Source organism: Miniopterus natalensis, chromosome 2 (assembly GCF_054644295.1).
Source record: "Miniopterus natalensis isolate mMinNat1 chromosome 2, mMinNat1.hap1, whole genome shotgun sequence".
Classification (NCBI taxonomy): Eukaryota; Metazoa; Chordata; class Mammalia; order Chiroptera; family Miniopteridae; genus Miniopterus; species Miniopterus natalensis.
Genome location: NC_142082.1, coordinates 143,483,005 through 143,510,559, shown reverse-complemented (window position 1 = coordinate 143,510,559; position 27,555 = coordinate 143,483,005). Strand labels below are relative to the sequence as shown.

The following is a 27,555-nucleotide window of genomic DNA, read 5'->3' as shown; positions in this document are numbered from 1 at the left end:
AGTTAAAAACGGGGTGAAGGCCTCGGGAGGGGGTGGGAGCGAAGTGGAGGGGGTCAATTTGGGGGGGAAAATGGGACACCTGTAATACTCTCAACAATAAAGATAAATTTAAAAATAAAATAAAATTTCTGGGATGCTAATTCCCTGCTTACACTTCCTCTCTATTTCAGAAAAGTGCTCACAGGCCTGGTAATTTACAAAACAATCATCTTGAGTGATGGATGTGTCCTAGTGGTTTGGATATCACTTTTTTAAAAAATTGGAATAAGATGCCCAGCCAGTGTGGCTCAGTGGTTGAGTGTCACCCCCATGCACCCCATTTCCATTCCTGGTGAGGGGACAGGCCAGGATTTCAGGCTCAATCCCCAGCAGGGGGCACGCAGGAAGCAACCAACTGACAAAGTTCCTCTCCCATTTGTTTCCATCTCTCTCTCTCCCTATAAAATCAGTAAAAAAAAAAAACTTAAAATAAAAACAGGAATAAGACAGTATAAACTTGTGAAGCAGAAGCAGGCATGTTCTTTTTATAGCTGCCTAAGTAATATTTCTCTTGGGTTATTATAAAGTATAAAAAATTCTAGATAAGTCATGGGAACCACAAACTGAAAGAGTATGCTTACTGAAGGACCTATGAAAGATCTCAGGAATTCATTCAATGGGCCTTCTGAGTTACTTCCAACTGTTCTTTGGATGTAAATATTTAAGCCAAAGTGATGGTGCATCTTAGCAATTTTCAACCAGTATGCACCGCAAGAATTTTTAAAACATGCAATACCTGACTAATTAGGGGCACTAAATCTTTTCCCTTAGATTGTCACATAAAAAATGACAACAGATAAGCAAAAAATGTATTTTGGGGTGTGAATTTTAGTGACTAGTTTATGTGCACCATGCAATGAAAAAGGTTGAAAATCACTGGTCTGTGTAAATTTCTGTTCCTCAGTTCAATTCTTACAGGTGATCTTTTGGCCTCCTTGTCATAATACATTGTAAAATAGACTTCTAGCACAGGTAACTTAACCCTAACTGAATTATCTCAACCCTACCCTTAAATTTATCAAAATGATCTTGACAGCCCTGGCAGGTATGGCTCAGTTGGGCGTCGTCCTGTGCACTAAAAGGTTGCTGGTTCAATTCCTGGTCACGCACATGCCATTTGCAGGCTCAATCCCTGGTGGAGGGTGGGCAGGAGGCAGCCAATTGATGTTCCACTCTCATACTGTTTCTCTTCCTCTCCCCCTTTTCCTGTCTAAAAATCACTAAGAATAAATAAAATAAATTTTAAAAGATTTTTGACAATTTATGCCTATCTCTGTCCAACTTCTCTGGGAGTTTTACATATATGTTTACATATACCTATGTGTTTATGACTACACATTCCTAACCCTAGAGAATTTAAAAAATGATAATAAGGCATTGTGAGAAAGAAATGGGAATAAGAGTAGGGGGCACAGAGGAGTGAAAAGGAAGATATTTGGAACTGGTAGGCTTTAACAGGGAGGTCCCACCCCTTTCAGTTTACTTCTAACAGGTCTTTATCTTATCCTACAAGCCAAAACTAAAATAAGTTACTGAAAATGTACTTACTTCTTGGGATGGAAGTATATCTTGTGCCATTTTCCCTTTCTCATCAGAAACAGCACCCTAAGGACCCCCCCCCCCAAATACATATACTCTAAAATACAAACAAAACATGCATTCAAGTGATTGTTTTATATTTTCATAACATTTTAATATTTAATAGAAACTATATACAATAACTTTTTATGGTATCTTACATTAAGGTAGTCACTACAGAAATTTACATAGGTTAAAAGATGGATGGTTAAGGAGGACCCAGTCCTGTGGGCTATTCTGAGGTTATAGGTCAGACTATTGGGGAAAAGAGAGTTCAGATTACCCAATTAGGTGAGAGGTGAGAAAAGGCTAAAACACAAGCTGTTAGATAGCAATAACCACACACTGGGTCTGTCAATATCCCATGGGCACACAGCTCCCACCTAAACACCTATGTGGAGTTATTCCCATACTTAGGAAATCCCCTTACAAAGATGTCTCTCCTCATAGGCACGGAGTCCTAAATACTTGCTCAATTCCAGCAGCTCCGACAGGATTCACCTCTCTCTCTTCCTCGCCCAGAGCAGGAAGACACAACTTTTGACACTACTGGTCCCTTCCCCCAAAATTCGGTGCATGTTTGACTATAGCACTCAATAACCCAGAAGAAAAACAAAGTAGCCTGGGTTGGCCTTTATAGATAGATGGTCAGCAATAACTTGTTTAAAGAACAGGAAATTCAAATCCCCCAAAGTTAAATGGTTCCCAAAACAAACTATCAACTGATAGAAGTGTGTTCTGGCTTCCCATTTGCAGTAGCTACTCCACTGTGAGGCAATGGTGCAGAGGCTTTCTCAGAATTTCGAGATCCCTGCGATCTGCACCCATCTCCAGCGACCTGCATCTGGCCCTGTTAAAAGAAAGTCACTTTGATTACAAATTCACTTGTGGTCTGAAACATGAATCTGACTTATCAATGCCCATGTATCATAGCAATAAGAATAAGACAGAAATAAAATAACTCTGGGCAGTTGCTGTTCCCCATACTTGTCCCTGACCCTTAAGAAGTCAGTACTTGAAGCATTCCTGAAGGAGAGCTGTGGGTTGTTTCTTCCAAATGAAACAGCCATTCTGTGCAGTTTCCAGAACAACCAACAGATCACAGGAAGATGGTCCTTTGGGCCTCTTCTTGAAACCAACAGCTATAGTATAATTGCTGGTCTTCAGTCAGGGCCATTTGTATCCCACGCAAGGGTCAGACAAAGAAACCAAATCACATTACTTACCCTTACCCTATGATAAAAACTATTCCAGTGCTGAACTCTGCCTTAAAGGAACAATTTACCTAGATTCTTTGTCTAGCTAACAAAATAAATGTGTGTTCTGCTCTGAGATATGAGAACCAGGGGTTTTCTCTAAGAGCCCATCTGGAGAACTTGCCATCTGGGGCACCTCTACAGTCTCCATGTGATGACAACCCCAACTCACTCCCTGGAGGCACATGCTAGCACAGCCAGCCGGAAACCCTCTGCCTGGATTGTTCTTCACTTGCCAAAGTATCCACTGGGCCTTCAGCAGTGTCTTTGACTGAATGATCTTCAAGGGTTAGCGAAGGATCGTAAAGCAAGGGTGAAGGAGGACACTGCATACCATCACCCACAACATCCAAGTCCTAGGAAAAGAAAGAAAAAAGCCTATCAGCAATACCATGGGAACAAATTAGCTAAAGCTGGCATCGTTTTCAGCAAACCACAAAGCAATTTTCCCATACTTCCCTTACCCTTTGCCTATCTTGAATCAAAAAAAGACCTTCCCATAATGCCCAACAAACGGGCTAAGATCTAAAAGCACTAAGAATTTTTCCTTGCTGCCAAGTATAAAGCACAGACCACCACAGTAGCTTCAAAAAGTATACTATTCAATCAGTATAACTGCAAATTAAACTGAAATATTGCCTTAAAATATTGGACAATATGAGGCTGCTTGATTAATGTCCTAATAGCCACAAAGCAAGCCAGTGAGTAAAAGAGGGAAAGGGAGGAGAGAGAGAAATGAGGAAGTACAAAAAACTCAGAGAGCCTCTTAACAGCTACAAAATACTATTTTGGTCCCTATCCCCACAGAGTAAGTTCCTGATTCTTAAACCTAACACAATCCAATTGCTCTGTAAAAGAAAATAAAGACATTATATTCTACAGACTATGTTTCTTCCAATTGAATTGGCCATTCCCACTGGGGTCGTGAATGGTCAACAGACTACAGGAAGACATTGCTCTTGGCTCCTTTTTGAAACCAACAGCTACAATAAACCAATGGTCTTGATTCAGGGCCTAGAGCTTTGCAAAGGCTCAGACAATGTATCAAACAGACAGACCTTCAGGTCACCAATTTCTAAGAGGTTATTCCTAAACTCTCCTACCTAAGAGTGAAAACTACCCAAGGGTTTATACTCCCCTATGTCCAATCCACATTACATAGGCTCTCTGTTTCCAGTAACCTAATTTCACAAGAAGCTCAGTTAGTTCTATGCTTTTAAATAGGTAAAGTCTTAAGAGTTTCAAATCCTTTCCCTTTCTTTGGTATGAGAATCACATCTTCAAAATAATTAAAGTTAAAAAAAATGTAAGTTAAGAATATTGGAAAATTAAAGCTGCTTAATTTAAGCAGAAAAACAGGGAAAAGGATACAGTTAGCTACCTAACATTCATTTCAGATGTGTAATATTCAGAAACTTCTGTAATATTCACAGACACCAGTGTTCTCACACGGTTAAGACAGTAAAATATTTTCCTCAATTCTTTTACTATGCACAATTATATAAATAATTAACTTGGAATTTAATTTTAAAAACCATTTAAGTGGTGAGGCAAAAGGTTTCCAAGTCTCAACATGGCAATAGCATGGAAATGTTTTCAAAGGAAAATAGACACTGAAAAGGCGTTTTTCTCACATATTCACAGTGTTGTCTGTAACAAAAATTAAAATTGGGGAAAGGAACCTAAAATAAGAGAGGAAAAAACAATCAGCAGAAAAGCCTACCATAACAGGAATGTTAAAAGATGCAAGCATCAAAACATTTTAAGAGAGAATCCATTTTTGTTCTGATCTCAAAAGCCATACACAAAGCTCAAAGTAATAGGATTAAGTTAAGAGGCTGTTACTTGCCAAACATCCTTGGATCAAATCACAGAAAACAGACAAGTGTAATATCCAGAATGAAAGGCTCACCATGTCTTGGCCTTTTGGGTAAGATCAAGTGCAGAAAGAAAGGCTGAATTTTTACCCATATTAATAGCTCATACCTGGCTCTCCCATGAGTAAAACTATCAAAAGTTATTAAGTTACAGAAATGATATCTAAGACAGAAGAACACAAGTAACAAAACTGCTTGGTGAAATTCACATAATTAAGAAATCATTTTTCCCAGCAAAATTTTATACTGACATATCCAGAATTTGTGGGAAGACAAAAGTTCTTTACTAACACTGAATTTTGTTTCAATATTTTCTGGAGAATTTTTACCTCCAAAGATTAAAAATAACAGTACTTTTTAACAACCAACGTGGCTCATCAAAAGTACATTATTGCCTGGCCAGCATGGCTCAGTGGTTGATCGTCGACCTATGAACCAGGAGGTCACAGTTCAATTCCCCGTCAGGGCACATGCCTGAGTTGGGGGTTTAATTCCCAATAGGGGGTGTGCAGGAGGTAGTCAATCAATGACTCCCTCATTACTTATGTTTCTATCTCTCCCTTTCTCTTCCCCTCTCTGAAATCAATAAATATGAATTTTTTTAAAAAATTAAAAGAAGAAAAAGTACATTATTATGAACACAACAGATTATCAATTGCAAATAGCTGACTGTTTATCTTTTTTACCTCTAACAAAGGTCCATCTTAACAACCCAATGGAGCCCGGCCGGGCGTGGCTCAGCAGTTGAGCATCAACCTAGGATCCAGGCGATCGGGGTTCGATTCCCAGTCAGGGCACATGCCCAGGTTGCGGGCTGCAGCCGATCAATGACTCTCTCTCATCATTGATGTCTCTCTCTCTCTCCCCCCCTCTCCTTTCCTCTCTCTTAAAAATCAATAAAGATATATTTTAAAAATAATAATAATAAAAAAAATAAAACCCAATGGATTCTCAAAAGTAAAACTTTCTCATACATTCTTTTTTTTATAACCTTATTTTTTTTATTACTTTTTTTAATCCTCACCCAAGGATATTTTTTCCATTGCTTTTCAGAGAGAGTGGTGGGGGCGGGGAAAGAAAGAGAGAGAGAAACAAACATCGATGTGAGAGAGACACATCAACTGGCTGCCTCCCACATAGTTGGGGCGAGGGATCGAGCCTGCTACTGAGATACAAGCCCTTGTCCGTAACCAACCCCAGGACCCTTCAGTCCTCAGGCTAACACTCTAACCACTGAGCCAAACCAGTCAGGGTTCATACATTCTTTAAGAAATCCATGCCAAATATAGAGATGAACAGATCTGATGATATATAGACGATTCCTCAAATGTCAGTTTTTGCCTACGATCACATCTTACAATTTCTAATATTTTGTTTAAATATTCTCCAAAGAGCAAACGAGACTATAATCTTTAAACATATTAGAACAGTTATATTTTCTTAACTCTAGATTATCAAAGGTTTGAGAAAGAAAAGATTATTGAAAACTAATATGGCAAAAACAAGTGAAAGGGGAAAAGTAAAATGATCAAAACAGAAACGGCTCTGGAAATTATCAATGACAAACATTAATAGCCTAGTACATCTATATAAAACGCATATTAGTTTTTACATAAGTGCATTAATATCTGAAGAGAATTTGATGATGTAGTGGTTATCAGGTTGTTTTTTAGACCCTATAAAGCTCCTTGTGTTACTAAGTTTTAAAAATAAAAAGCACCCCTCTGGGTTTTCTTCGCATGTAAAATGAAGTAGTAGACAAAAGTTTGTCCCCATCAATCTAGAGCTACCTATTATTCATTTACTCTCTTCAACATAATCTCAGTGGAAAAATTTGGGAAACACTGGAGTGCAATAATCTCTTGATGTCTAATGTCCCTTTCTAGTTCTCCTATTCTATGAAACTGTGAAAGAAACTTTTTTTAAAGAAACTTTTTATGGAACAATTATAATCAGGATTGTAACAACAATTTTATTATAAATGAAGTAATAAAAACCCTAAGTTTAGCCCTGCCGGCATGGCTCAGTGGTTGAGCACCAACCTATCAACCAGGACGTCAGGGTTCAATTTCTGGTCAGAGCACATGCCCAGGTTGTGGGCTCCGGCTGCTCGGGTTTCGGGCTCAATCCCCAGTAGGGGGTATGCACAAGGCAGCCAATCAACGACTCTCTCATCACTGATGTTTCTCTCTCTCCCTTCCTCTCTCTGAAATCAAAAATATATTTAAAAAAAAACCACCATGAGTTTATTATACCTACAGACAGTATATAATCCCCAAAAGGGGGGAAATTATGAAAAAAAGAATTGCAATCAGTTTATTCTTAATGCCATTTTTTCCCCAGATATTACCCTGACCTAGTGTATCTTTTCAGTAAATCTTGAGGCCACCCAAACCTTGCTTCCACCTATATTAAATTTTCTTTTTCTTTTTTAATATATCTTTATTGATTTCAGAGAGAGGAAAGGAGAGGGAGAGAGAAAGAGAAACATCAATGATGAGAGAATCGTTGATCAGCTCCCTCCTGCACGCCCCCAACTGGGGGTCGAGCCTACAACCCGGGCATGTACCCTGACCGGGAATTGAACCCCAATCGCCTGGATCCTAGGTCGACGCTCAACCGCTGAGCCACGCCTGGCCGGGCATTTAGATTTGTCCCCTTAAATATGTCATGGTTATACACAAGATACCTTTATTATGAAAGTCAAAAGACTTATCTTCATAATAATGAAGACCTGTATCCAGACGGCTAAATATTAAGCAAAGTGCCAAGACAGAGATGGCATGTCAACTGATCCCTAAAGTCAAACAGGGTAGTGCTAACTAGGGATAGAAATAAAACCTGAGCTGGGTTTATTGCCTGGGACCAATCAAACAAGCTGAAAAAGGCTGAAGTAGTGTACATATTTCAAAGGCTATAAAAGTAAATACTCAGGGAGATCACTGTTGTTCCAGTCCATTCACAACAGAATATGCAATAACATCAAAATTAAAAAACAGTAACCAGAGATAAGTTTAGAGCAATTTCTTGGAGTATACATTAATTTGAAAATGAAATCTGCTATACAGCCAAAACACAAGTTTACACTGTCAGGAGTAGAACCAGAACTTGTTTGTATTATTAAGATTCTAGTTAATCACTTACCTTGTGGATGGGCAGCAAATTTCCTAGCTATACCAAATCCAACCATAATCTTGACTTTCCAACTTCCCTTAGTTTACAATTTCCCTTATCACTCCCTCAGAAAAACTTCTGCCAATTTAAACTGTCTCTAAATGAATATGCTACCATACACATACAACCATGCATATATCATTTCAAAAACTTTACCAACTCTCCTTCTCCAGACCATAAAAGACTAACCTCTTCTCACCATTAATAAATAAGGCCTTGCCTCAAGGGCCAACCAAAGCAGACTTCTCTAACTTACATCACTGAACTCCAGAGGTAAACTCTCAGTGGGCTGAAGCTCAGCAGCACTCAAGTACAGATCCATGGGGCCGGCTTCCAGATCGTCTGGCACAGACAGTACCTGCTCGGGCTTATACATCTGAGGAGGCAACTGGAAATGCAGAGGGCAGCAGGGATCCTCAGAGAGGCTTACAGGAACTGGTTTGTTGCAGGGTACCTCTTCAGACCCCTGGCAGCATTTGAAGAGAACCTGATTCGTGTCCTGACAAATATCTGAAGAAAAATGGTCAAGGGAAATAAATGGATCTATTGGAGGTACAAAATAGAGATGTCTGCCATGTAAAACTCAAGGTGTAGACTACACAAGATAACTGGTTACATTTGACACAGAACCAAATACAGTTAGCAATTTTTCTAATTCTAGCTCTACCAGTAATTTAAAACTAGTCCCCAACCTCCATTCAAGATCCTCGTCACTTAAATTAGAGACACTGATGTTTTCTCCCTTATTAAGGTCAAACGCAAAACATCTAAAAATACAGGTGGGAGGTTGCGGGGCTGCGGTCATGTTGCTCTTCTGCTCGAGCTGCGGGAATGGGCTCATTGTGGATGAGGGACAGCGTTGCCACCGTTTTGCCTGCAAAACCTGCCCCTACGTGCACAACATCACTCGCAAGGTGACAAATCGGAAGTATCCGAAGGTGAAAGTGGATGATGTGCTTGGTGGAGCAGCTGCCTGGGAGAACGTTGACTCTACCGCAGAGCCATGTCCCAAATGTGAACACCCTCGTGTCTATTTCATGCAACTTCAGACCCGCTCTGCAGATGAGCCAATGAGCACCTTCTACAAGTGCTGCAATGCTCAGTGTGGACACCGTTGGAGCGAATAGGGCCAGGCTTGGCCCAGCTGCATATAAATGTGTTTAGCTTATTTCCCAGAGTGCATTTCCAGCTGGAAGCAAGCACTTGTGTCCTGAGGGCCTTTGCTGGTGTGGCCGAAAGCTAACCCTTCTAGGGTTGTTGGCCAGAGTGTCAGGAAATGGATAGCCCGTTTGCCAGTCAGCGATGAACTCATTAATGTCCAGGGAGGTTTTGTGTGTGGGGAGGATTACCCACACCTAATTAAACCCTGTTTAAGGTCCTGTTCATTCATCTTTCACACTTATAGGGCAACTGACATTCTTTTACCATCAGCCAACACTCTTAAATATTTATATTGTTTGCACAACTAATAAAGTAGAAACTTATTCATTTAGTACATTAGTTGTTTCTAAATATTTAACTGATAACTGCAAACTTATTTAATCAAAATTTTATTCTATTTAATTAAAATGAAAAGTTTTTTTAAATATTGCCTTCTCGGTGTTTTAGATGACTGAAGCAGCAGTTGTCAGTCAAACCACAAATCATGATTCCAAAATTAACTACTATACTTAGGACTAAGCTGGTTATAAAATTGCTAACAACATGGATTTAAACTTTTAGATTTCTATTCTTGCTTCTTAGGATTACAATAAATTTATTAGATACTAAAAATAAAAAATAAAAAAATTAAAAAAAAATACAGTGTACTGAGCAAACAGCAATAACAATCCTAGGAATCTACACTTACTCAGAAGAAACTTCATGACAAAAGTAAATAGCCTGCAGAGGCCTCTACCAACCCCTTCCAAGAGTTGAGATACAGAGTTGTTTCTGCTCCATTAAGCAGACTGGCAAAAAGTTTTTAAACCTTGTTTCCAAAATGTTTACATGACAAAATTGTTTCAAGCAGTAGAGGGCTGGGGAAAATGGAAGCTCTAGTAATAGTGACTAGCCATCATATCCTGAAAGAAAGTAAAAATATACTTCCATACCCTTTTGGGGGGGGGGGCAGGGGAGTCCTTTTATTATCTCAAAGAGAAGGGGAAGGCGATAATTTTGTTTATGAAAGCCCATGGAAAGAAAGTAATCCAGGAATGCCCCAGGAGCTCTAACAGGTCAGCCAATGTTAAGGCTAGAAGCAGAAAAGGGCTACTAGTTCCAAGCTGACAAAGCAGCTCTACAGGATGAATCAAAATTGAAATCACGATTAGATAAAATAACAAATTCCAGTTCAAGTTACTCTACAAAGCACATTTTACTTAAGTGTTATCATTTCTGAAAATCCTAACTGCATGGTTATTTTCCTATTTCAAAGGCACATACCTGGTTTGCAGATTGGTTTCCGGCCTTGAGGCACATGTGGGAGGCAACCAATGGATGTCTCTCACATCGACGTCTGTCTGTCTGTCTCCACCCCCCTCCACTCTCTCTAAAAATCAATGGAAAAAATATCCTCCAGTGAGGATTAACCAAAAAAAAAAGAAACCCAATTCGTATTTAAATTTTTAATATTTAAAATGTTTATCCATTAAATTTAAAAATGTTTTAATCCAAACTTTTTTCATGGTATTTGAAGAACTTTCACAAGTCTCTTATTTAATACCACATATCCTAGAAAAACCCTCCCCCATCCTCTTCCACCCACTTTCCTTTCAGTTGATGAAAAGAGACACAAAAAGAAGGGAATAGTTGACCTACAACTAGAGTCTGTGTCCTTCACTTTCAGTCCAGAGCTGTCTCCATTAGACCAGAGTAAAGAGTTAACAGGTCACCAATGGCAGTCGCATCTTTCTCTGGGATAAGGACTTAAGGAAGGGTAAGTGACTTAGGCAACTATGGAGTGAAAAAGAAAATAAAAGAGAAAAATAATTCCTTTCTCTTTTCAAGTACATTTTCAACTTTGCTTTTTAAAATATTAATATTCTAATAAACTATGAGTATAGTACTATAAGGAAAGTCTAAATTACTTCCTGATACCTGTAAACTGGGTTTTTTGCCTTATAAAAAAAATAATTCAATCTCACTGAAGAAAACCTGAGAAGTACAAAGTAGAGGAAAAAAGGGCATTTGTAACCCCACCATCCAAAAATAGTCACATTTCTATTACACTCTCTTCCAGTATTTAGCTCCATGTAATTAAAACACACTCTACAGAATCTCATATCCTATTTGTTATTACCAAATGTTTTCCCTATCATACATAAAGTTTATTAAATAGGTTTAATGACAATATATTACATTGTATCATAATTTTCCTCTTCCCCATCTCTGAAAATTTTAAGACAGTCTCCAAAGAGAACTTTTATGTAATACTGGTCTGCATTTAATTCTCTCCTTAACATAAATTCCCAGAGGTGATATTAACATATTTAAGAATATGAATATTGTCAAACTGCTTTCTAAAAAGCCTATACCACCACTTTATATTCCCACTGGCAGCGTTTAGAGGGCCCATTTCACCACACCGTCACCAACTTTTAAAATTCACTTTCATTAAATATCATGTATATAAGCATCAAACTTATAGATTAAAACACTTGTTTTATTTCCTATTTCATTTATTTATAGTAATAAGCACTATTCAACTATCAGCCACTTCTACTTTTAAATCTGTCCAAAGACTGCTTTTGACCGATTATGTTTTAAGCATTTAACTTCAGTTTTTAATTACTTTGCAAAAGCATTTTATATATTAAGGACAGCGATCCTTTAGCAGACATTGTTGCAATAAGAACTAATAAACTGGTAAAAGATTTGATAGAAAGAATAGGAAAAAATCAGTTTTTCTTTCAAAAGACCAGGGAAGGTTCTCCTCCTATTGAAAAAAATATGTTTTACTTTCCAAATATGTTTTATCTCTAGCCAGACAAATGAAATCCAGCAAGATTTATGCCTTTCATATAATAAAGATTACCATACTTAACAAAGGCTTTTACAGTGGAAGTAACTTTCTCAATCAATATCCATAATAAAGATGTACTTTCATGATATAATAAACAGTTCAAAAAGTTTTGTAGCCGGATAGTAAATGTGGTCCCAAAGCAGAATCCAAAAATGCTATAAATAATAAACAGGAAAACAAACTGGGGAGTAATTATAACATTTTTGGAAACAACAAGTTTCCAATTTGAATTAAGTTTAACACTACAAGTTAAGCACTGACCATACAAAATGATAATACTCAAAGAAAGCTCACAGTTCAGAGATGTCCTATTGTTATTGGTAGAAAACCCACAGTAATTTTTGTTATAACTGGATTTACCAATATTATAATTCTCAGGAACAAGTTAAATCTGGGATCTCTGTATTCTGGAATCCCAATAGTAACTGACTACAAATAAATATTAGCCCACATCTGTCACCAATGACTCATGTTTCTTTCTAATGAATTGACCACTACATTTCCTAAGTTCTGAAATGGCCAACAGACCATAGAAAGACATTTCTTTAGGCTCCTGCTTGAAACCAGCAGCTTCAGCAAACTGCTGGCCTTGATTCAGGGCCAAAGGATAACAAAAACCTTAAATCAAGCAAACTATCAGTTTCCCACCAACCTTTCAGTCTAGCTAGCAAATTGAACAAAGTAAAAAGATACGGGTAAGGCAGTGTCTGGTCATTGGGAGAGACTGATTAGAACAACGAACATCATCCACAAAGGCCAAGCACCTCTGACTGGAACGAGTGGTATGGGCCTAAAATGGAAAAAAACGGTAAGTCAAAAAAACAAAAACCCACAAAAGAACATACAGCCAATTACCTATGAGAATACTTAGTTATAATATGTAAGAACGGTACATCTTTAAAAGCTAAAAAACTCAACATTTAAATTTATCCACCAATACTATGTAAAAGGGAAAAAAATTTTTTAATCTCATGCACAAACAAATCAACAACCCTAATTTGAATTTTATTGCTCCATATTATGAAAGTGTGATACAGACCAATGGTTTTCAAACTATTTTATCTTTTAGCAGGACCCTTTTTGAAATTGTAATCTTATGTGAAACTTTAACAAATAAAACACAAATGAAAGTACTCTTATTGAAACAGAGACCAAGGGCCTGAGAAATAAATTTAAGAGTGATCACTTAATTCTCCTTCCTATCAACCTTACTTCCCAACATTCACTGCTCCTGTTATTCTACCTAACTTCTTGCCTTCTAAAACAAGATTCCCAAGGAAATTAGGCTTAACCTGTGCCTATTTCTGAATTGCTGAACTTCTGCACCAACAAACTGAGAAATCCGTGGCAACCCCTCAATTTGCAGATAAGAATAGAGGCCCAAAGAAGTTATCAGTGCAGGCACAGAACTGATCAGAGCTGAGACTAGAACCCATGTCTCCTGACTTCCAGATAGGTGTTCTTTTCAATATACCCCATGTCTAGTAAGTCAGATGTCAGAGCCAAGACTGTACAACAGTGCTTGGACAATTACTCTAACTTTATAAATAAAGCAAACTGATACAACTTAGAAGTATATACAAATATTACCTGTTGGGCAGCACCATCTGTGGCCAGCATTCTGCGTTCCTTCAGCTGCCTATGTAGTAAGGCTTCTACACCATAGCGCTGACGATACCTCCGAAGACATTTTAGACGCTTTAAGTTCTCTCGTTCTTTGGCCAAAAGTCCCTCTGGGCCAGTCAGGAGACTACTACCTGGAGAGTCACAACAGCCAAGATGTTATTTGCCAAGCAACCAATCAAGGGTTTGTCTTCAAATTAACAAGTAGACAGAAAAATATTGGGCCATAAGATCAACAGTTTCAAAAGCAAATTCTCCTCCACTCCAGATACCAACAGAGATAAATGTAACTACTACCAACATGTGGGTTCACATGTTGAACCTACAATAGGTTATTGGAACTAGCATAAAACTTGCCTAGAGCTTCATGTTCCACTTTGCGATTATGTAAATAACGTCGCTTCTTCTCTTTGAGCAGATGCTGAAGTCGTTTAAACTGATCAATGTACAAAGACTGTAAACGAATTAGTTTCTCACGCATAATCAGGGCCACTTCTTCAGCTGTGTAGACACCAGCATGTCTGGAATAAATAGAAAATTCACCAAAGCATAAGAAAACACAATAATAAAACCCAAGCTTAAAAAAAAGAAAAGGGTAGATGTTAGACATTATTTAATAAGCAGTCAGTGCTGAGACAATCACCGTATTAAAAGGAATTTTTTATACATTTTACCATTCAAGTTCTGTTATTTTTAAAAAAAAGGAAAAAATTTCCAAGAATAGACACTAATGTATGATCTCACATTACGAGGAAGGGAAGATGTTTCATCATTTTTCCGTTATTTGCATTATGTTCAAAAAGAAGATAGAAAATACTCAATTTTTATTACTCTACATTTTTATTCCACCTAATAATACAGAAAAACCACTTATTAGTCAGGACAACCTGAAAATGCTCAATTTATGGTAGCATGTCTCAATATATTTTAATTAAAGTAAAAAGACAAAGAATTACAACTTCTAATTTAAAATTACAGAGAGGAGGAAACAAGATGGCGGCATAGGTAGCAGCTGTACCCATCGCCTTCCGCAACCACATCAAAATTACAACTAAAATACAGAACCACCATCACTCAGAACCTCCTGAAATCTAGATGAACAGAAGCCCTACAACCAGGGAACTGAAGAAACACGGAGACCGGTGAGAGGGGCGGAGACTCAGGCGGATGGGGCTGAATGAGGGAGACACAGCTACGGGCCCACACTCTGTGCTGGGGTTTAAACCTGGGAGGGCTATCTTGGAGACAAAGGTTTCCAGGAGGAGTGAGGGGTCCCAGCCCCACATCAGGCCCCAAGCACAGGGCTCCAGGGCCGGGAAGAGAAGTCCCCACAACTCTGGGCTGTGAAAACCAGCGGGGACTGTTGCTGAGGGTCGCGGAGGCTGCGGGAGTCCCAGGCAGTTCCTCACGGGTTCACTCAGACGTGCTCCCTCTGAGCCCCAGCGCCGGGCAGCAGCCTGAAAGGAACCTGGGACACTTGGGGAGGAACTAACCTGCCTGAAACTGGGGCGAGAGGTGGAGGGGCAGCTTTCTCCCAGGCAGAAGAGCTGGCAGAGGCCATGGCTCCTTTGGTGAGTCTTCCTAGCACACAGCCGGCAGGCAGGCGCCATATTTGAATCGCCAGCACCTGACTCACATCTTTGGCCCCGCCCCGGTGCTTACTGGAGGCTCTGCCCCTCCCTACTTGCAAGTTCACCCAGGGCATTTCCAGTGGCTTCTCTATGCAAGTGGCCTCTCCAGCCTCATGCTTAGGACTTTCCTAAAATCTCTCAAACAAGCAGCATCATGCCCCATACAGCTTGATAAGTGACTGAGACCTGGCACTAGTGGCAGCCTGCATTGGTTCATAGCTTGGCCTCTCGTGAACATCAAGCCCAGCACAAGTAACAGCCAACTATGGTTTGCTGAGTAGATCATGCTGGGTGGCCTTGGGCAAGGCACTGGCAGAAACTGACTTTGCACCTCCCAGGAGGCCCCGGAGACAGTGCACCTGGTGGTCAGACTCGAACAAGTTGGATTATAACCCTACCACATCCACTAGTGACACACTCAAGGGGAACACTTGGTAAACACCAAAGCTCCACTGAAGTAAATCCTGCTCCATAGAAGTGTCAACAGCACAGCAGCTCTTTGGCTGTAGTTGCAGCTGGTCCTCACAGCTGACTAGCCTGGAGGTCAATTCCTCCCAGTGACGCCAACAGCAACCAAGGCTCAACTACAAAAGGACAGTGCACACAGCCCACACAGGGGAGCACACAGAAGACCCAGCTCAGGTGACTGAGGAGGCTGAGCCACAGGACCCTACAGGACACCTACTACACAAAGCCACTCTACAAATTCCAGGAGACATAGCAGCTCTTCCTACTACATAGAAACAAACACCTGGAAGCAGCCAAAATGTGGAGGCAAAGAAACATGTCACAAAGGAAAGAACAGAAGAAATCTCTAGAAGAGGAACTAAATGAAATAGATCCAAGCAAGCTAACAAATACAGAGTTCAGAATTTTGTTTATAAGGATGCTCAACCATATTAGTAAAAGTATGATAAAAATAACTGAGAAAAATCGATGACATAATAAAGGCTACACAAACAAATGAAGAATAATTTACAGGAAATCAACAGTAGAGGACACTGAGAATCAAATCAGCAATTTGGAACATGAGGAAACAAAAAACACCCAACCAGAAGAGCAAAAAGAAAAAAGAATCCAGAAATATGAAAATAGTATGAGGAGCCTCTGGGACTTCAAGAGGCCCAACATTCGTATTATTGGGGTGCCAGAATGGGAAGAGAGCAAGAAATTGAAAATCTATTTGAAAAAATAATTACAGAAAACGTCCCCTACCTGGGGAAAGAAATAGACTTACAAGTCCAGGAAGCACAGAGGGTCCCAAACAAGAGGAACCCAAAGAGGCCCACACCAAGACACATCATAATTAAAATGCCAAAGGTTAAAGACAAAGAGAGACTCTTAAAAGCAGCAAGAGAAAAGCAGTTAGTTATCTACAAGGGACCACCCATATGACTGTCAGCTGATTTCTCAACAGAAACTTTGCAGGCCAGAAGGGAGTGGCAAGAAATATTCAAAGTGATGAAAAACATGGAATTACAACCAAGATTGCTCTACCCAGCAAAGCTATCATTTAGAATTGAAGGTCAAATAAAGAGCTTCACAGACAAGAAAAAGCTAAAGGAGTTCATCACCACCAGACCAGCACTACAGGAAATGTTGAAGGGTCTTCTTTAAGAAGCAGTTAATGAAGAAAAGAATCTGATGAACTAAATAGATCCAGAGACATTGATGCATGTAACAGACGTTCATATTTCAGAGGGAAGAGGAAAAGGGGTGGAAGGTGAGAAGAGATTAACCAAAGAAATTATATCCATATATGCATAACCGATGGACACAGTCAATAACGGGGTGAAGGTCTGGGGAGGGGGTGGGAACAAGGTGGAGGGGGTCTATTGGGGGGGGGATGGGGTATCTGTAATACTTTCAACAATAAAATTGGGGGGGGGGGAATTTTAAAATAAAATAAAATAAAAATACATTCCTGCCCTGGCTGGGTGGCTCGGTTGGAGTGTTGTCCTGGATACTAAGAGGTTGTGGGTTTTATTCCCGGTCAGGGCACGTACCTAGGTTTCAGGTTCGATACCTGGTCAGAGCACATATGGGAGGCAACTAATTAATATTTCTCTCTCTCTCTCTCTCTGTCTCATCAGTGAAAACATATTCTCAGGTGAGGGTTAAAGGAGAAAAATAAAATACTAAACTATTCTTCTTTTTTTTTTTTTTTAAATATATCTTTATTGATTTCAGAGAGAGGAAAGGAGATGGAGAGAGAGATATAGAAACATCAATGATGAGAGAGTCATTGATCGGCTGCAGCCCGCAACCTGGGCATGTGTCCTGACCGGGAATCGAACCCCGATCGCCTGGATCCCAGGTCGATGCTCAACCGCTGAGCCACGCCCGGTCGGGCTAAACTATTATTAAGCTAAAACTTCACCAGTACTGGATGTTGCTATACATGAGCTTTTAAAGATTACTTTTTACAAAGCAATTAAGTAAATGGTTACCTGGAGGGAAATCACAAAGTTATATACCTTTGGAGAGGAGGGTGGACTATGCCAACAGTAACTCTAGTTAGGATAAATCTCCAGTGATATCATCATAAGTTCAAAAAGTACCCTTTCTGAAACAAGCAAGTGAAGATATATGCTGTAAATTGTTAATGATTCAAAAAGTGGCCCCAGTTATGATCAACACTAACAACAAAAATGAAAATTTTTAATTAAAAGAATTTCATTAAATAAACACTTGTATTAAATATAACAAGACAGTAGTATGTAACCATATTAATAAGTATTAGCAGAAATTTAACAACTCTATTTACATTCCTAAAAATGCATATATTTTAGTGAGCTGAAATTTATTTTGGATAATCTCACTGATAGAATTAAAGAAAGCCTTATATTTCATTGCCCAACAGCTGCACATATTTGGGGTTTTATTTTTCCCCTTGAATGTTCCCTTTAGGAGAAACTGACATCAAGCACCTAGTCCTTTTAACATTTATACTTCTCACGTAACTCGTATTTTGGTTTACATAGCAGGCTCTTGTAAGTTACATTCGTATGAATGTGTCCCCTACAGACTCATCTTTAGATTACGAATGATAAAATCAAGTTTCTGGACCTTCAAAACTGAGTGTTTTACTACACCAGCAGTCACTCTGTGACCCTACAAGGCGCACACACACCTCCTCAAAGTGGCAAGTTTGGCATTTCTAGAGCACAGTGAAAAAATAAAATAAAAAATATATGCTTGGTATAAAGTTACTATGAGAGAATCTTGCTAGAAAACAAACTCTCCTTCTCAAACTACTTAGTGGACTTTCCAAAACAGTATTTCCTGAATTGCTGACTACAATGAAATTACTCAAGAGAAATACATGAAATTCTATTCAGAAAATGTAACCCTAAATGACTTCTTATAAACCTCAGAATCCAAGGTAATGAAGAAAACTCTAAGAATTTATGTTCAACACAGTCTAGTTTAGAAACTCATTACCCCTCCCACTATTTACATACTTCTAACTAAACTGTCAGTGGGGAAGTGTAAGAGACAAAAGTCAAAAAGAAGAAAAAAAAAAAGCTCACTAAACTAAACCCAAACCATGAGACACAGAAATATGAGACTTTGCTGTAGCAATGTTTTTATGTTTCTACAACTCCTAAAATGACGATGAGTTCCGTGGAGAGAGGAATCTTAGTAAGACAAAATTAGGCTGATTACTCACTTCCTGGTTTCTAAACCAGTTTCTCTTTCTTTGGCATGAAACCAAAGGAAAATCTTGAAAGATCTTTTTAAAAAAAAAACCCGTAACGTGTTACTTTGAAAAAATGTAGTTTTTCAAATACAATCACTTTATTATCCCTGAGGTTTACACCAAGAATGCATTCACATCAATTTCCTCTTCTCAAACTGATCTAAGCATTTCTCACCCACCTCCCACTCCTATGTCCAAGAAATTTGCTATTTTATCTCCTATATTTCCTCAGGTGTAGAATTTGACATCCAAAATTACAAGACTTCTAAAAAAGTATCAAATCCTGCCTCCAAGTAAGATGGTGATGAATCATTACAATTTAATTTACAGTAGCTGGTTCTGCTCAAAGCTATCTTCAACCCTTAGATTATTAATCTTTTAACAGTATACAGTACTACATTCCACATATTAACTACATAAAATATTTAAAAGCCTATGTGGAATTAAAACTTACTTTAAGGGATCTTCTTGATCACTGTCTATGCTATCAGCTTCACTGTCAGGGTCACCTCTCCATGTCTGATCCACAGTAATGGGTTCCTGCTCCCCATCACTCCAGCTGTCTTCATCTGAGGCAAGGAAGGGAGAGCAGCCATTAAGACTTCCCACCTCTGTAACTCCACCACACAAAACTAGATTACTTAACACATCAACCCAAATCAAAATTAAGTCAGTTAACCATGCCCTCAAAAGGACAGAAAGTCCAACTCAAAATTATTTTTGTTTCCTGAAATTATCTTACCTAACAAAGACAGTAAGTATAAAAACAGCAATGAAGAAAACAGTCATAAACTCAGGAAAGTAAACCTAAGCACACACTACTTCAAATGAAAAGAATTGGTAAACAACATCACAATCCTGGAATCTCACCAATTTGCCAATGAATTAATAATATTGTATTATCAAGTACTATATGTTCAAGGAACTGTGCTAAAACCAAAATAAGTTCTTTGTTACCTTTCTTCCTCCTTTTTCATTCTAGGAGAGAAGATCCTTACCCAGAATTCGGCTGGCTTCACTGCGACTACTTTCTGGAGTCTGAGACCCCAGCTCTGTCTTAGCGTATGAGCTCAGCTGGCACAAGAGTGTTTCACCCATAGGCCCTGGAGTGGTCTTCTTCATTTGAGCATGAAGTGCCAGGGCATTCCTACGGGCATGCTCAGCACAGAAGGACACCCTAAGGAGACAAAATATTAACATTTTGTATTCAGATAGGTTCTTTCTTGGAAAAGTTCAATGATTTTCATACTCACTGATCTTTAGATCATTTTTAGGAAATTAAAATGACCATTATCTTCATTTACAAATACTTAAAAGTCCAGTGAGGCAAAGTAATTTAACTGGACCAAGGTCAACTCATTTGGTTGACCAAAGGAAAATGCAGGTAGCATAATCTAGTGCTCTATCCACCTAACAAAACATTCCAACTGTAAAAATGCTGACACCTCAACACATCAGACAGATCCACTTTCATCTTTCAAAACTGGTTCTGGAAGGCAACTCTACATTTTACTTCAATATTGATACATAGTAAATAATAAGATGTCACACACAATTTTAAAACCAAAAGGTATATGCAGAATTATCTACCCAAGTTATGCTCCTGCAGGGATATCTTTGTATATAATTAAAGCTATGAAGCCTTTCCCAGAAGAACACACATTTTGCATATTGTTTAATATTTAACAAGGTTTAGAGATGGCCTAAAGAGCCAAGGACACCAGGGTTAAGAAAAATCTAGAACATCCCTTTATTTTAAAGATAACGTAAAAGATCCAAAGAGATTACCTGAGTGACCCAACTGAAATTAGTATCCTTCCAGTTTTCACCGTTTTAATCCTTTATATTCCAAGGATATATGCGTAATCCCAATTTTACAAGCACGTGAGCTAAAAACTCGGTAGCTACATCCAAGCCCACATCATACCCCATTCCGCTCTCACTTTAAAACTATAAGTATAAACGACAAAAATATCTACACATATATATACCCATCTTTCTTCTCAGGCTTTGGCGCAGCACTGGGACATCTTTTTCCATTCTTCGTCGATATATAACTACATTGCTTGAAGGGTGCATTCTTGTCTTCAAGGATATGCTTAATGCAAAACTCCTGCCCCTCCAGACGAGGTTGGGAGCATGGGCGATGAGTGAATGAACAAGAGAGGGGCTCCTGAGACCTGGGCACTGGGGTGATTCTCCCTCGACTGGTCGGCAAGACGTGGATCCGAATCCTGTTCATACCAAAACCTGCAGGATCACACAAAAGATCAAAAAGCCCTTACCCTTACCAAAAATTCCTCCTCCACAATACCGGGGCAGACTGCGGGTAGTTTCTAAAGGACAGAAGACATTCTTCGCGTCTCCCAGGCATTAGTAAATTTGCCTCACCTCCACCTCTCCCTCCAGGCCCGCCCCACCACGCTAAAAGTATCTCTAAGACTCCCAGCGCCACAGCACCAGCGCGAAGAGTTAGCGCCGGTCGCACCCCGCCTCCGCCTCCCGGCCCGCCGCCTTTGTCCCGGCCCGCCTCAGACCTCACTGCCGAGCCCAGCCCGTCCTCGGCTGCCCGTGCAAGCGCCATTTTGTCCTAAGCCTCCGGGCACCAGAGAACCTGGGAACCGGGGGCCTACAGGAGAAGAGCGACCCCGACGCTGGCCGAGGCAGAGTGGCAGCTTGGAAGGGGCAGAAGGGGCAAGCCAACAGCCTAACTGCAAAGACGTAAACCAAGCATGGCCGCCATCTTACCTCTACCGCCACGCCACGCCACTCACTCTTCTCGCCCCGTCAGCCGCTACTAACTCGGCCCCGCTCCTTTCTGGGCTCCCAACCGCTGATTGGCTACGGCTCCTACGGCGGTGTGCCACCATTGGTCGAGGGTAGCTACCTATCGCGCTTGGGGGGCGGGGCCTTGAGAAACTGTGCGGCTGGGGTAGGTGAGCTGACCTGTCTGTCAGCAACTCCGCCCGGGGGAGAGAGTGAGGCCGCGCGAGCGGGGGCTGCGAAGTAGAGCCGTGTTTCCACCTTAGAGCGTTGCTGGCGTTCAGATAGCTTTGGGTAGCTCTGGTCTTTTCCTGCCGCCAGCACAGCACACCTACACAACTAGTAAAAAAAAAAATCAGATATTTGATACTTTATACAGAAAAAGGCCTTAGTTTTCTTTTGTGAGCAGTTCATTCACTGGAACATTTTCTGAGTATTTACTGATTCCAGGAAATTACATACATATTTAATTTTCCAAGCAACCCTAAGAGGTAGAGGCTATTATCTCCATTTTACGGATAACTGAGGAACAGAATGGGCCTATATGTAGTATATGGGGGAGAAAGGCAAATTTGAACCCAGCCCTCATCTTTTTTTTTTAAAATCCACATCCAAGGAAATTTTTTCCTCGTTGTTTTTCAGAGAGAGAGAGAAAAAAATAATGTGAGAGTCATTGATTGGTTGCCTCCCGCAGGCACCGCACCGGGCCCAGGATGGAGCCTGCAACCGAGGTATATGCCCTTGGCCAGGATGGAACCCTGGACTCTTCAGTCTGAAAAGGCTGGCATTCTAACCACTGTGCCAAACCAGCTAGGGCACAGCCCTCCTTCTTTATTATACCTTTTTGCCTCTCATAAAGAGCATGGGACTGAGAATAAGGAAATACGAGTTGTGGTTTAGGCCCTCATTCTCTGAAATTCTCTACAATTCCATGCTAAATAATGCAGGTATATAGAAATGGCAGACACAATCCCAATTTTATCATCCTTCAAGAATTTTTTAAATTAAAAGCACCTCTCTTTTTTCATCTCATAGAAATAAACCAAAATCGCCTCGCCGGGCGTGGCTCAGCAGTTGAGCGTGGACCTAGGATCCAGGTGATGAGGGTTTGATTCCCAATCAGGGCACATGCCAGAGCTGCAGCCTCCATCCCCAGTCAATGGCATGCAGGAGGCAGCCAATCAATGACTCTCTCATCATTGATGTTTCTATCTCTCTCCCTCTCCTTTCCTCTCTCTGAAATCAATATATATATTTTTTTTAAAAAGAAATGAACCAAAATCTCCCCATAAACTTTCTGTATCTTTTTTGTATACCAACCTTCCCAAGCACCCTTATCTGCTGTCATTTTCATTTAAGAGATTTTCTCCACTACCAGTGAGGCGGTGAACATGCTTCACAGTGGAGGTGAGCATAGAGAATCCACAATGCTCAAGAACAGCAGCTTAGCCACAAGAAATGATTTAAAATAAAAATTAGGGGAGTGGTGGAACAGGTGAAGTGCTGTTCCCAAAGATTAGGGTAGCCCTAGAAGGCCCTTACCTGAAATTTATTCATTCAACAAATTATTTATTGAGCACCTAAGTACCAGACACTGGAGATACAGAGAGAACAAGAAAGATAACCCTGTTTTTTTTGGAGTAAACATTCTAGAGCAATTTGAGATTATGGGTGCAATACAAACATAATAGCAACTATGATTTATATACATGAGCAAACACTCCAGCCCTCAGAGGGGTACAAAAAGACATTTGTTATAAATACCCTGTCGCTCAAAACTAGCCAGAGGCAATCACATTACAGAAAATCTTGGAATCAGAATCTGCAATCAAATGTGGCAATATCAAAACGGAATATTAAAACTACTATAGGGAACAATGCAAAGAGGAATTAGGAGCTAGAGAATGATGCAATAAAGATTTTTAGTTAGTGGCTCTACTGAAGGTCTACTTTAAAACAAGATCCTCCTGCTAAATCCAAGACAGACAAAAAATTCCTATTTAGAACCACTTCCTTCTAAGTTGGGGAGAGGGCACCATATTATTAAAGAGTCAAGATATTAGCACATTCTCTGTTGTGTTTAACCAAGTAGATGGCTGTTTTTAATCCACTGAACACTTTGTTAGCTACTGAATAGGTTAAAGTGGACCTGAGTGAGGGTGTTTGTAAATAGAGGTTGAGAAAGATGAATTTTTTTTTTTTTAATTTTGAGAGTGCCTTTATTAAAGGTAGGGACAGTGAAACAAGGAAGGGCTTAGGACAGAAGCAGCAGCAGGAGAGCCTGGAGCAGGGCTGCTTTGACTCACTGTAAAGAAAAAAAAGGTCTTGGAGACAGGTTCAGGGGGGTTAGCCTGGGAAGAGCTGCTGCTGCCCATTGTTTAGGAGATGCATACCTATGGGGGGGAAAGATGAATTCTTGATGGAAATAATTTTTGAAAATTTGGAGTTTTGGGGGCTAATCCTAGAGAACTGTGTGTGTGTGTGTATGTGTGTGTATGTGTGTGAGTGAGAGACAGAGAGAGAGAGAGAGAGAGAGAGAGAGAGAGAGAGAAGGGGGGAGAGACTGCCAAACTCATGCTCTTTCTAGTCATTCTCATCTCAGTATGTGACAACTCCATGCTTCCAGTCGGTCAGGCCAAACAATGGGAGGCATCCTTGACTTTTTTTTCCCCAACTTTATAGCAGATCCTACTGGCCCTAGCTTCAAGGTATGTAACTTCTCATTACCTTTAGCATTTCCAACCAGGTCCAAGCTACTCTTATTTCTTACCTTAATTATTGTGAACCTCTTTACCCTTGATTCCTGCAATCCATTTTCAACACAGAAGCCCACATGAACATTTTAAAAACCTAAGCTAGAGCATGTCACTTCTCTGCACAAAACTTTTCAGTGATGCCCTATTTCACTGTCTCTATAATGGCTTACAAGGCCCTACGGTATCTAGGCTTTTATTTCCCCTCTAACCACATATCCTACTCCTCTCCTGTCCTCCCTTATTTCCATACTAGCTACACTGGCCTCCTTGCTGTACTACCTCAAAACCTTTGCATTTGTTTCCTGAAATGTTCTTACCCCAACTATTCCCATATCTTGTTCTCTCACCTCTTTCTTTGCTGAATTTTAATTTCATGACGCCTTCCCCCCAGCCATCTTATTTCCAATTTCAACAACCCTACTTTACCTGAGTGTGCGTACGTTCACGTGCGTACAAACACAAAATCCCTGTCCTTTCTGCCCTGCTTTACATTCTCCAAAGTACTTATCTCACAGTTTTAGTTGTCTCCCTACAACTAGAATGTAAGTTCTACAAGGACAGGATGCTTGTTTTGTTTACTGCCATATTCCCATCAGTAATCAGCACATAGCACTTGGTAGGTACTATTTTCTAGTGAAGAGCTGAAAGGCAAGGAATTGCCTGAAACTGCTTTTCAGAAAAGGTATACAGCAGGTCCTCAATCAACTTCCTTGTGTTCAACGTCGTTTTGTTACAACACTGGGAACATACATACCAAAAAAAAAAAATCACTTCCCCACTATGGCCACTGGGTGTGGAGTTTGCAATTCTCCCCGTATCTGTGTGGGTTTTCTCTAGGTACTCCGGTTTCCTCCTATCTTGCAAAGATATGCAATTAGTTTTGCCTAAATTGTCCCAGTCAGTGTGAGTATGTGATGCACCCTGATGGGTGTCCTGTCCATGGTGGGCTGGAAAACCATGATCTTGTTTTTATTAATCTTTCTTGAATGTATAGCTCACATGTATTTCAATGTTAATACTAGGTTTTGGATCTTTACTTACAAGTTTGGTGATTTTTTTCACCAGAAATATGCTATAGGAACTTAACTCTTATTTATATCAATTAGCCTATGGTAAGATTGGTTTTCTTATCCATCATTTCGCTTAATGTCAGTTCCTAAAAATCTATCAATGACATTAAATTAGGGCTTACCTGTATTCAAAATTTTTTAGAATGCTTTTATTTAGAGAGAGAGGCAGTGTGAGGGAGAGAGGGAGGGGGGAGGAAGGGGGGAGGGAGGGAGGGAGAAACATCAATCAGTTGCCTCTCACACATGCCCAGATTGGGGATTGAACCCACAACTGTTTGTGTACGGGATGATGTTCCAACCAAACCACCCAGCCAGGACTATATTCAATTTTAACTTTTCATCACTGGTTTTATTATATATTGGTTTTGAGTATTACATGAAATGATGTTGAGATTCCATGATGCAAAAAGGTAGCACAAGTAGGACAGGTGACAACCTGTAAACCAAATTAATTCAGAAGTAGGCCCCAGAGCTAGTAAATACAGGGTGGGGCAAAGTAGGTCTACAGTTGTTTGTATAGAAAATACAATAAATAATAATACAAGAGTAAATACAAATACTCACAACTGTAAACCTACTTTTGCCCCACCATGTATAAGCTTCTAAGGGAATCCAAGTCATAGAAAGGGCTTTAAACTTTCTGCAGAAAGTTGAATGACAGAGATCAAGTCAGTCTATTTAAGTCTCAAAAGTGTGAGGAGCCCAGCCAGTGTGGCTCAGTTGGCTGAAGGTGGTCCCATGCACCAAGAGGTCGCTGGTTTGATTCCACAACAGGGCACATGCCCGGGTTATGGGCTTGATCCCCAGTAGGGGGAATATGGGAGGTGGCTGATTGATGTTTCTCTTTCTCCCTTCCTCTCTCTAAAAAGCAATAAAAACTTTTTTTTTTTTAAGTGTGAGGAGCCCTGGTCATTGTGGCTCAGTTGGTTGGAGCAAGCATTGTCTCGTACACCAAAAGGTGGTGGGTTCAATTCCTGGTCAGGGCACGTACCTAGGTTTCAGGTTCGATCCCTGGTTGGGGCGCATGCAGGAGACAACTGATGTTTCTCTCTAACATGGATTTCTCTCTCCTTCTCTCTAAAATCAATAAAGTAAAAACAAAAAAAAAAAAAACAAAAAGTGTGAGGAAAAGTTATTTTAGGCATTAATTATAAGGTGAAGCCTAGCTTTGTTATCAGTTAGCTTTAACAAACGCTTTAATTGGGGATACAATTGTACACCACCTTTATATTGATTCGTTCCCATCTATTCCCAAGGATGACAGTCGATATTAAGTCTCTTAACAAAGGCAAATCACTGGTTTTCTGCGCTTCCACTCAAACCTGACTAGAATTCCTAAAATGTCAATGACTTCAACAAAAGTTTCAGGAGGGGTACACAGTAAACAAAAATCTTTTCAAGTTGTCTTTTTTTTTAAATGGAAGTAATTAACAAAAAAGTGACTCAAGTGATTTTTCAGAAATGTATATAATTCTGTTCAATTAATTTTTTTCCTTTTAGAGCTTTTAAACAATAACTACTGCTGTGTGTTATAATTCTGGAGTATTTTAGCATAAAAATTATTCCCTCGGCCCAACCAATGTGGCTCAGTGGTTGAGTGTCAACCCATGAGCCAAGAGGTCTCCAGTTCTATTCCAGTCAGGGCATAAGACCAGGTTGGGGGCTCAATTCCCTATAGGGGGTTTATAGGAGGCAGCTGATAAATGTCTCTCTCATCAATGTTTCCCTCTTTATCCTTCTTCCTTCCTCTCTCTCTAAAAAACATAAAAACATATTTTAAAAAAATTATTTCCCTTTAAATGTGTAATTTATAAGATTTACCTGTGTGTGTGGCTTTATTATATCCCAGGAAAAGACTAAGTATTCACTATCAATTTTTCCAGGTACCACCAAGAATGCTGTTAATTTTTCCTTTCAAATACATACACTCCTTGTCTATACCACTTCATATTTTTCAAAGCCAAGTATAAAATTACAAGTCATGTTGATAGTGCTTGCTAGATAAGCAGTACATATTGCTATCACCTGTTAGAGCTATGTATTTTTTTGTGTAGCAGTTACTCTTCCAGGTATCTGCACAAT

General features: G+C 39.8%; 1 protein-coding gene, 3 non-coding genes and 1 pseudogene across 6 annotated transcripts; 1 reads left to right on the top strand and 4 right to left on the bottom strand.

Moving 5' to 3' along the window:
• Positions 1-1,707: 1,707 nt before the first annotated feature.
• KANSL2 (KAT8 regulatory NSL complex subunit 2) lies at positions 1,708-21,625 on the bottom strand. 3 transcript variants are annotated; one of them, XM_087814691.1, is made up of 10 exons: positions 21,422-21,625; positions 20,876-21,134; positions 19,883-20,061; positions 19,339-19,453; positions 13,904-14,071; positions 13,518-13,680; positions 12,621-12,717; positions 8,181-8,434; positions 3,110-3,229; positions 1,708-2,467 (listed from the first exon to the last, which is right to left on the bottom strand). In XM_087814691.1, the coding sequence occupies exons 2-10, from the start codon at positions 21,124-21,126 to the stop codon at positions 2,336-2,338; spliced, it is 1,479 nt and encodes a 492-aa protein (XP_087670817.1). In that variant the 5' UTR covers positions 21,127-21,134; positions 21,422-21,625; the 3' UTR covers positions 1,708-2,335. The 3 variants fall into 3 exon arrangements, with proteins under 3 accessions (XP_087670817.1, XP_087670819.1, XP_087670818.1); XM_087814693.1 differs by having other exon boundaries at positions 8,283-8,434; XM_087814692.1 differs by having other exon boundaries at positions 2,382-2,467; positions 3,046-3,229.
• Positions 2,660-2,794, bottom strand: LOC148093867 (small nucleolar RNA SNORA2/SNORA34 family). Its single transcript, XR_015714139.1, has one exon. It is a non-coding gene; the product is annotated as a small nucleolar RNA SNORA2/SNORA34 family (small nucleolar RNA).
• LOC148093866 (small nucleolar RNA SNORA2/SNORA34 family) lies at positions 3,757-3,890 on the bottom strand. Its single transcript, XR_015714138.1, has one exon. It is a non-coding gene; the product is annotated as a small nucleolar RNA SNORA2/SNORA34 family (small nucleolar RNA).
• LOC148093865 (DNA-directed RNA polymerase III subunit RPC10 pseudogene) lies at positions 8,728-9,051 on the top strand (annotated as a pseudogene).
• Positions 12,395-12,531, bottom strand: LOC148093864 (small nucleolar RNA SNORA2/SNORA34 family). The gene has a single exon (XR_015714137.1). It is a non-coding gene; the product is annotated as a small nucleolar RNA SNORA2/SNORA34 family (small nucleolar RNA).
• Positions 21,626-27,555: the final 5,930 nt, after the last annotated feature.